The 10,467-nt window shown below is 33.8% G+C and overlaps 2 protein-coding genes across 2 annotated transcripts in view; one reads left to right on the top strand and one right to left on the bottom strand.

Annotated features, from left to right (window-relative positions):
- LOAG_17367 (abnormal cell lineage protein 42) overlaps positions 1 to 6,880 on the bottom strand; it is a gene marked incomplete at both ends in the record, with an annotated part of 7,788 nt that extends 908 nt beyond the window's left edge. The window contains 14 exons of the mRNA XM_020450028.1: positions 183 to 362; positions 626 to 814; positions 996 to 1,125; positions 1,257 to 1,432; positions 1,618 to 1,716; positions 1,842 to 2,006; positions 2,250 to 2,521; positions 2,622 to 2,728; positions 2,843 to 3,019; positions 3,673 to 3,760; positions 4,430 to 4,550; positions 4,712 to 4,936; positions 5,590 to 5,694; positions 6,794 to 6,880. Of these exons, the coding sequence (XP_020306359.1) occupies positions 183 to 362; positions 626 to 814; positions 996 to 1,125; positions 1,257 to 1,432; positions 1,618 to 1,716; positions 1,842 to 2,006; positions 2,250 to 2,521; positions 2,622 to 2,728; positions 2,843 to 3,019; positions 3,673 to 3,760; positions 4,430 to 4,550; positions 4,712 to 4,936; positions 5,590 to 5,694; positions 6,794 to 6,880 (2,121 nt within the window). The remainder of the gene's footprint in view (positions 1 to 182; positions 363 to 625; positions 815 to 995; positions 1,126 to 1,256; positions 1,433 to 1,617; positions 1,717 to 1,841; positions 2,007 to 2,249; positions 2,522 to 2,621; positions 2,729 to 2,842; positions 3,020 to 3,672; positions 3,761 to 4,429; positions 4,551 to 4,711; positions 4,937 to 5,589; positions 5,695 to 6,793) is intronic.
- A 1,499-nt stretch (positions 6,881 to 8,379) lies between these two features.
- LOAG_09416 (hypothetical protein) lies at positions 8,380 to 9,484 on the top strand (the record flags this gene model as incomplete). The annotated part of the gene is made up of 3 exons (XM_003144943.1): positions 8,380 to 8,450; positions 8,872 to 9,070; positions 9,413 to 9,484. 3 exons carry the CDS (start codon positions 8,380 to 8,382, stop codon positions 9,482 to 9,484), a joined length of 342 nt encoding a protein of 113 aa, XP_003144991.1.
- Positions 9,485 to 10,467: the final 983 nt, after the last annotated feature.

Below are 10,467 nucleotides of genomic sequence, written 5' to 3'. Positions count from 1 at the left end.
TGTTGTTGTTGTTGTTGTTGTTGTTGTTGTTGTTGTTGTTGTTGTTGTTGTTGTTGTTGTTGTTGTTGTTGTTGTTGTTGTTGTTGTTGTTGTTGTTGTTGTTGTTGTTGTTGTTGTTGTTGTTGTTGTTGTTGTTGTTGTTGTTGTGTCGGGAAATGCCGGTCGATAGCATCAGATGTTACAGTTGTTATTCCTACTGTTGAATGGATATTTCCAGTCAACGACAAGTTGATCGGTTGTGATATATCGCGAGGTAATTTTAGAGTGTGGGGAAATGGAGACGCTGCGGTACTGGGAAGCGGAGCGAACGCAGACCGACGTTCCTCAGTCGGTAGTGGAGGTGGTAATGGCACTGATGTAATCTGAAAATACCTTCAACTTAGAGTACAATATGGTCAAAGAGATACCACCTGTCGGAGTCTTAAGGAGAATTACTCTCGACATCGACCGACTTGAAGATTAGATCCAATAATTCATGTATTTAAGTTTGCAACCTAATAGGTATTGAAACAATCCTTTTTATGACGGACCAAAATTCTAGAAGTGTTGGAAATTTCTGGGGTGTTATACATGATAAAAATTATATTCTGAGCTAAGGAATTAATTACATTTGTAATTGTCCTACTTGGAAATTTTTGCCCGGAGGTGGAGGAGGATTTGGTCCAAGGCTTCTGTAATAATCGTCTTTGTTCATCGGTGCCCAACAATCTGACCTCGGTGAAGGAAGCGCAGCTGGTGCACTCTGTGTTAGCGCTAATCTGTGACTGCTTTCGCGGAAAATTTTCGAAGATACCGGCACAACAAACTCCGTTTGCTGTATTTATATTTAGGGAGTCATTCATTTTCAAAAGATTTTAAAACGTCGAGAAGAAAACTATTGAATGATTTGCAGGAAATGAAGAACTAATAAAAATATGGATTCTTTCCAAAATATTTAAACATGACTGCACTTCGTTAAATCGTCATTTGTTATTGGTATATAAGCAAGCATGAACCTGAATGGATCTTTTCAGACCGAGTCGTTTTTTCCATGTATCGTGATACTCCTGTTCCCATTTTCGGGTATGTTGTTGCAGAAGTTCCCTCGTGAGGGGCATAGCTGGTGCTGCTATATCCGCAGACATCCTGTATTTGACATACATTAATATACGGGATTATATGCTTATTACAGTATTCTTTTATTTTTATCTGGTTGAATGCTGTAATTTTATCTTTATTGTTAAGAGAGTTTCAACGTAAGTTTTTGATAATCATACCTATTGTCATCTTCTTGTTCTGGTACGGGAAATGGACTTTTTGAATCTTCTGATAGTGGTAATTTCGACGATAAAATGTTTTTTGGTGCTGTCTCGATAGTTGTCGGTGTTGTAGCCACATTTCCTGCATGTTGTTGACTTTTTAATAGTCGATGTACATTTTCCAGGCAGTTAATCTGGAATCAAAATTTCAAGTTTTAGCTTACCTTAGCTATCAAATTTCATTCTTTTTTTACGGGTTTCTGGAATGCTATATTAATTTCCAAAAATAAAACTACGTCAGTCTCCACCAAACTGTGTAATGAAATTTCTAATTTTCTTCAATTTAATAAATGAGCGAAATAAATTACACAGTTGATACCTGGTTATATGTCAAAGGGATAGCGTTGCAGCAGTTTGCTGAGGAAAGATCAGTTGGATTAATTGGAGATCGACAGGCATCAACAACGGGTGCCAAATACTTTAATAAATATAATAGTTTATAAATTGAGCCAATAATTAATTTGTCAAAAGATTTTGTTTTCACTGTATGGTCTTGGAATTAGCGAAGTCAGACAAGTTGTGAAAAATGTGGTACAAAATGACCTTATTTCCGGGACTTCCAGCATTTATGACGAATGTCTCGATAAGATTATCAATGTAAGTCCCAAGATGTGTACCAGAAGACTTCAGCTCAACTGAATTTGAGTTTTTTTGATGTGCAATTGGTGCTGCCTTGTATCTTTCATCCCTTATCAGTATTATTGGTTCCTGAAACTAAGCACGAATGAATAGCCTTGGTTGTATACTTGCAACTTGGTTTTAGCACTATTTAGCAAGTAAATTAAAAATCAAACTTTCAAGACTTCAAAAACAACACATCTAATTAAAAAAGGAATTTATACATTGTATAAGCAACTTTTTAGTGGTCGACTACAATGAATATGCTTGTTTATTTGTTATAAAAAATGACAAAGATGAATTTATTGCACCTCGAAATGGCAATAAGCTGACCTTGTTCAGTATAGCAGTAATTTCAGATTCAATATTACGTATTGTTAACTCATCTAATGGATTGATAATACGCGGCGCACATGGTTCAGCTAACACATCCGCATTCCCTATCGGTTGCTCATTTAGCGTATGTCGTCCGATTATACTATCTACTTTATGAGTCCACGGATTCCAAAATGCAAACCATTCCGAATTGGTGTGAATTATGCTACCATTAAATGCAATCCATCTCAGACGACGTTGCCGTACTATTTCGCTTCGTTGAACACTCACTAGAAAAACAACGAATATATGTTGACATCAATTTACTTCAACTATCCTTCAAACTGTACTTTAGCAGTTAACAGCGATTTTCCATAGACTTGAACTTACAAGTTGCATGTATCTGTTTGATTTGTGTCATGTCATATGGATGTAAGAGGTGCAGTATTGACTGACTTATCACTTCACCCGGCAAATAACCGATGTAGTTGGCTGCTCTGCAAATATGATCATTTCTTACTTAGATAAAGATGAGCCCTCGATAATCTTGATCCCGAGAACTCTCTTACGTAAATATCATACTCAAAGAATAAAGAAAAAATAATACTTACGATGAATCAAGATGAGTAAGTGAACAGGAATTCGTATGACGGGTTGAGAAAACAAATGTGCTCAGCATTTTCGATGGACCAAATGCGCTTTCCAGTTCCAGTGCATGAATATGAGTTGATACGGTGCTTCCATGACCGGAACGCTTGTACTCGCATAGCAGTTCGAAAGCTTCATTGCTAAAATTTCATTTGATTTTATTCATTCAATGTTACAAATTCAACTAGTTCGATTATAGTATGTGTTATTCCCAAGTATATATTCAGGAACATCCGGTTTCCTGTTTTACTTTTCTATATTCCCTTCCTTCTCCATGAATTCGTTGCTGAGGACAATATATAGCAATAAGTTCTTATGTGTGAAAATTCTTATTCTTATTTTTTTATTTTTTTTAAAATTCCTGTTACAAATTCTTATTTCTTAATCATTTTGTAAAAAGCAATCATGAATTTTGTCATATGTCAATTTTATAATGCTGTCAATTATTCAGTCATTTTAATTAGCCCACAAAATTAATCTGAGTTTTGGCTAAATTTAAATTTTGTTTCGACTTTTTCAGACACAAATATAGGGAGTTCAGATTTTAGTTTTCAAAACTTCGCCATTTGTCGGTCGGATTGATTGGGAACGAATAAATTGTGATGGTGGATGACTGGAGGTGACATTTGGTGATCGTCAAATACTGGTAGAACCAGGTATGTGCTCTGATTTCCGTTTGATGGCATGCTCTTCTCATTGCACTATTGTAACACTAATATCATTATCTTGCAGCCCTTATCATCCCAAATATATTGTAATTTCATCATTATCATTCTTATCAGCCTATAACTACCATGTCTTCTCCACACTACAACAATTATGAAGCAATATGACGGACACAGCTGTCTGAGCGTGCATTACACGAAATATATTCCCATCTGCTAATACTGATTTTTCAAAAGCATACCATTACTGTTACTCAACAGTAATTAATTTTTCTTTAAATGTTTAAAATTTAAGTTCAAAGAATGTATCACTTGACCGATAATAAATCATTTCTTTTTCTTTTCTCTTTCAGCTTTGTCTTTTCGCGCAACATCACCGCTCTGTGTTTAAAATTTAAGACTTTCCCAAATTTCGATCAATTCATTTTAAATCAAACGATTTGAGTAGTGCAATAAACTACGATATCAACGCTTCTGTCATCATCAGCTATCATATTGTTACTGATGACATCATTATCAACACTACGTACTCTTACTGCTACTCTTATGAAAGTATTACAAATGCTTTCATTACTTTTTCAACCACTGTTTTCCAATAAGATGAGAATTCACCTATTTTTACTATTACTACGGTATTTATAATTTACTTAGAATAAATTATCATGAATTTTCTGTGATTGAATAAATTCAAACCTCTATAACGGGATATATCAGAGTAATTCCTTTTTAAGCTTGTTCAGAAGAACATTTGAGGGAAAAACTCGGGAATGCAGACTGTTATTGTACTACATCCGGAAATTCTTTTGTCACCGAAGACAAGAAATAATGGAACAAACGTTTTCTTCAATCAAGACAAAAATTGAAAAGAACGAAAAGATAAATTACCTGCCGACGAGACGTGTAAGAATTTTTTCTTCTCGATAGAATCATTGTATGCACCAGCAAGCAACGCTTGTCGCCCGTAAAGTGCGACCACATCCAGAAAAGACGTCCCGCAATGCAGACCCTACAGTTTGGAACTCCTTTAAATAATGCAATTAAAAGTGTTAAGTCAACTGCAGAGAACCGATCAAACCGGAAGAAATCATGGACGGATATTGGAACTTCGTTAAATTCAGAAATTCTGTAAAAAATCTACCAAAAATATTGTTCAAAATACAAACGCACAACAATACTGTTGATTTCCTTCGAAGTCACTTTCTGGAATTCAGTAATTCGGCCATCCGGTAGATTGATATTTGCAGAAAAAATATGCCGACGAGCGAAATCAACATTTGGTGTCCAGGTATCGTCACTAATATGTGTTATGCTATCGAGCGGTGAATCAGGCCAAGAATGAGGTGGACTAAGACCGGGATTAGTGACTTCAGCAAACACTGGCGTTGCTCGTAGCTTAAAAGTAATTTTACATAATGGGTTTTGCATAGTGCTAATTGATATTTTGAAAAATGGAAAGACAGATGTGGTAAGACTTGCACGACATCGTACGTAGTACAACTTCATTATATTAATTAAGAGGTTAATTGTGGTAGTAAGCTGGATAAACGTATTAATTATTACTTTGATGATTTTGAAAGTGAAAATTTTTAAATAACATATTACTATTAGCATCAAGAAAAAGAAGTTTTAGTCATAATGTAGGCTTTTTCAAAGCCTTGGGTCATCAATGAGCGACGGTGGGATAAGTAGGGTAAAACAGAATTTGGTAGTTGTAAGTATTCTGATTGGATCTAGTCGAGTTTGCATAGTTTCAAAATGAGCAATTTTAGACAACGTCTTAAAAGTCTATAGGCAGAAAATCATAATTGGGCGGAGAAGCCGGAAAAATTAGCCTGGTTATACTATCGTGTGCTCATAAGTATCTTGTGAAGACAAATTAAAAATTAAATGGCAAAAAAGACTACATTTTAAGCTGGAATTGGAAGAAGTCAACAAGATTGAAGATATTAAAGAAATAGTAGAGAATACAAAAGTGAAATTAGCTGGATGTGAAACATGTCTAAATGTTTGAGGTGATGGGTCTGGAGGCGAAAAACAAAAAGTACCAATTCGACGGCTTTATCGAGTACATCTATAGTTCCCAGCTTTTTTTCCGGATCCATTGGTGGTATTCGTTCCGCAATTAAACGCTTAATTTGACGAATACAGTGCTGTAAAATGAAGAATAATTCATCATTATTGAATAACGATTAATAATCCACCTGAATCATAGAGGAAGGACCCTTTAATTAAAACCATAAAATGTAACTAATTCATTAATGCAAGCTGTCAAATAGCTAATTAATGCGAGCTATCAAAGGAATGTGAAAACAATTTTGTTGTTTTATTCACTGTTGAAAGACAAATACAAATATATTAAATGTTCGTTTTGAGACGACCCTCTGTTATAAGAAACTTTGTAAATTTATAAAACCGTATGAAGGAGGAATAACGATAAAGTCAAGAAAATAAGGCTGATGAAAAAGGCCTGAGTGAAAAGGCCTGGCAGTTTCTGGTTCGACATCTTTTGAGAAGCAAAAGAAGCAAATAATAGTTTGGATTTGTGGCAGAAAAGCAACAGGGCAAACCATTCTAATTAGTGAATAGCAGCGTACAGTGCGAAATGTTAATCGAACTATTAATCAATCAGTTCGAACCGCTTCAAATTACTTGTAGTGACAATTTTGAGGAGATAAAAATTAAACCAGTATTTTATTTAGATTGTGTTTCTTTGATTAAATTTTTACTTTGCAATAACACTTCATCAAGGTCGCTGAACTATTCTTGTATGAATACTGTTATATTTCTGACCTCTTCTGTGAAAATACAGAAACTTTGAAACCTCTTCTTAAACAAAAATTCTTTGACAGAAGCAAATTTTGATAGAACTGCCAATAACTATTGCAGATCGATCGAGATTTGGGAAAATGATTGAGATCGGTATCGTCAACAATCATTGTTTTATATAAGACGTTGATTTATGGACAAGGAAATCGCAGAATAGAATGCAGAAATTTTGAACTGCAGGAGAGAATAAACATGTTAAATACACATTTAATTCTTAATTTATGAAAGATCGCGGAATATTTGATGGATAAGAAGCAGTAAAGAATATATTTATTTTATTACTATGACTGAATTTTACTTTTTTTGTTTCCTTATTAATATTTTTAATTCTGGTGCCAGAAGTATTCCTAAATTACTATCGTATCATTAATCTAAATTTGTGTCATTGAAAATCCAGAAAACTTTAAATAGATAATGCCATACCTGCAGGCGTTTCCTTCGAACTGATTTAGAGGATTGCAGCGCAGATTGGTTTGATGATGCTTGCGCAGGCTGGTGCTGATGCAACATAAAGGATTTAGATAAGAATGTTTTTAGTAATAGAGCATCAAAATATGTGACGAATTGGATAAGTTCGGCGGTATATTTACTGCTTACCACTGTTATTAGTATCTTTGATTTATTAGCTAAATCATTAAAAACATGTGAAATATGGAACGAAGGCTTTACTTCAGAGAAGGTGTAGCAACGATGCAGTGAACTTCTGAAAATACTTTCGTTTAATGAATTTCTACTGTCCCAGCATTTGATAGGGGAATGAATCGAATTGAAAAAAATATCTTGAACGGAAGAATGCTATGCAAATTTAGCAACTTCAGTTGGTAAACAGTGCTTTGTGTAAGTTCATCACTTATTTGACAAACTAAACTAGGAGAGCAAGTGGAAAAAAAGATGGAAATGAAAGTTTGCAAAAAAGAATGGCTACAATAGGATAAAGAAGGGAAAAATAAAGTTAGATTCTAGAGCTTACTCCTAATTAGCACTAATTTTGCTTATTTAAGTAGGATGTCATTTTTGCTCTCCACTGAAACACTTCAAGAACAATCCCAGAATAAAAAGAAGCAACATAATTCTAGATTATTCAGGATGGCGACTAGGGAACCAAAGAAGAAATTAAAATGAATGTTAACTGAAATGCTCAAGTTTCAACGTTTCTTAATATAGATAATTAATTGAAATTTATCAAATATTCAATTTCTTTTATATTTTTGAAAAAATTTCAAAATATCGTCATATCGAAAGAACAATTGTCGTTTAAAATTCTTAAACAATATTTAGTGATAATCCATAACAGTAACATCGAATCAAATCAATGAAAAAGATGAAAGTAGCAGGACCGCCATGCGCTTCTACCGATAAACACTGCAACGTAAGCGTTTAAGTCAAATAGACTGTTCATATTCATGAAAATTATTGCAAACATTTTCTTTACCACTATCCAACGATTATTTCTCAAGTTCTCAAACATCTTCACTGCTTCTGATTACTGTTGTGAAATTCTGATGCATCAAATATTACAATAGAATCTAAAAGATTCATTTAAAAATTCATCCCAGAATACTCAATGTCATGGACAACTCAATAATTAGTATATTTTAGATTCATGCAAGCGCTTAGTCAATTGTAATATGCTGAATTAAAGAATGGGGTGATAACTATATGATACAGATCAGAGAATTAGATAAAGCAGTAATCAATAATAAAACCTGTGAAGTTTAAAAATGCTTCTAACAATTTGTTAGCGTATTATTCTAATATTTTTTTCAACTTAGTTGTGACGTTTTCTTTATTACTAGGTTGAAATAAATATTTGAAGCGATTTAAATCAAGAGTTTGAAATGTTTAGTTTTCAAGTGAAATTTGAGGAGAGAACTACGAGTGATAGTATGCTACAAAAATACGAGTCCGTGGTCAGATAGTAGTAGCACTATTAGCAGTTGTCCAAATCGAAATGAACGACATGTCAGGAGAAATATGACAAAACGTGCAATAGAAAGAATCTGGTAATAATGGCAACGGATTACATGGGAAGGAGAAGGAGAGGTAGAAGTAAGGAACGTATCGGTTGGGTCCAAGGAAGGTTAGAGGGACTTATCTCCGCCTATTCATTTGTTCGTTTAACCAACCTTCATTGATAATGGTGAGTTATGGAACTGTGCCTGAAATGGTGCCACTGGCACCAGCCTAACGGTCGCTGACCGGTCAGTCGGTCGGTCGGTCGTTGGGATGGTTAGTTTGTGAATGTCAGTCGCGGAGGGGTGAGTGCAAGATGAAGACGAGACAGGCTGGGAGTACCTAGCACGACGAGGAAGCTCGCCCTGCTTCCGTTCAGTTCAATTTTATTCAGTTTAGTTCGGCCACCGCCCTCTAAGCACTCGTCTGTATGTCTCTCCTTGTCACCTCTGATGGGGTGGAACACCAGGGGAAAGATGAGTCCTTCTGTGTCAGTGTTCGGCAGTCCTGTATCTACTTGTGTGGGCGATAGTACGAAGCTGTTTCAGCCTGGCACCACGTCCCGATTTTACCTTTCCACCTCCTTCCCCACTTGCTCTCCGCTCTTCACTGATTTCATGGATCCCATTTTTGGGTAGGCATTACACCGAGGGTTCACCTCGATACAGGGAACGAGGTACCTCTCTCCACCCTCTCTCTAAAGATCTACAAGGAGAAATATTTGAGATCGAAAATATCAGTCATGTGGTGAATCTTCTGCTGAAGTTCGTCGCAGTCATAACATTAAGATTTAGAAATTGAAAGATTTTAATGCAGAAGAATATATAAACCAGAAGAATTTTCAGTGACATCAAAATATTTATCAAAAGAATGGGACAATTTCAATGGATCTAAAAATGTTGAAGTTTGAATTTCCTTTTTTCAGACAACCAATAGAAGAATAAAAAGTTACATTGGTCAAAGAAAATGACCTATCCCGTTGTCACATGCACAGCTGTGACCACCAAGAATCATCTAACTATCCATTCTGGCAAATGCATGGTTATGAATTATAAAACTGCGATTGATAGTTCCTTTTTCTTTATCTAGATATTGTCCTTGCCAAATCGTTTTTCTTGCGACGAGAAGTCGATGGCGACATCAAATAGCGCAAAAGACTGATATATTTAATTTTTGGAGTAAAAAGGTAAATTACGGCGTGATAACTGAGCTATCGTTGGAAATTGAATGATGCTTTAGTTTGGTTTGTCGATCTGAGTTTCTTTCGGCACTTTGCCTAAAATTTATCTGACCACCTAGTCTTTAAATTTTCATGTTTGCGTTTGCTACTGCTGTACAAATAATGAAATATAATTTAATTAAACTAAATTTTCAATAATTTAACACTTTGGTCATCGATGTATTCTGAAAAAGTGTGTTCTAAATACTTGAATTTCCAATAGCATCAATTAATGCGCTTTCTAATTTTAATGTAAGTGAGACTGAATTTTTTTTGTTTGAACTGCAATCATTTGCAAAAGAGTTATTGTCTCGAAAAACATTCTTCGACCTTCGTCTTCGGATCAGTTACATTTGGGACATTGTTCATGCATGTGATGTATAATGTACCATCAAATGAATTATCTGCTACATCTGTTTATATCGTTTACTACTAAATTAGCTTAGATTATAATATTTTATTTCAGAAACCTCCATCGTAATAAAAGCGAATGTCTTAGACGGTCGTCTATTGAAGTATTTCCAATCGCAACAGAGATTTGGAACAATCAAGAAAATTGAGGTAGACACTCTCGAAATTATCAGTTAATTGAAACAGCTTAATTAGATTATTATTATTATTATTATTATTATTATTATTATTATTATTATTATTATTATTATTATTATTATTATTATTATTATTATTATTATTATTATTATTATTATTATTATTATTATTATTATTATTATTATTATTATTATTATTATTATTATTATTATTATTATTATTATTATTATTATTATTATTATTATTATTATTATTATTATTATTATTATTATTATTATTATTATTATTATTATTATTTATTATTATTATTATTATTATTATTATTATTATTATTATTATTATTATTATTATTATTATTATTATTATTATTATTATT

The sequence above is a fragment of the Loa loa genome (genome assembly GCF_000183805.2).
Source record: "Loa loa unplaced genomic scaffold supercont3.66, whole genome shotgun sequence".
NCBI classification, from domain to species: domain Eukaryota; kingdom Metazoa; phylum Nematoda; class Chromadorea; order Rhabditida; family Onchocercidae; genus Loa; species Loa loa.
This window is presented reverse-complemented; position numbering and strand designations above follow the sequence as displayed.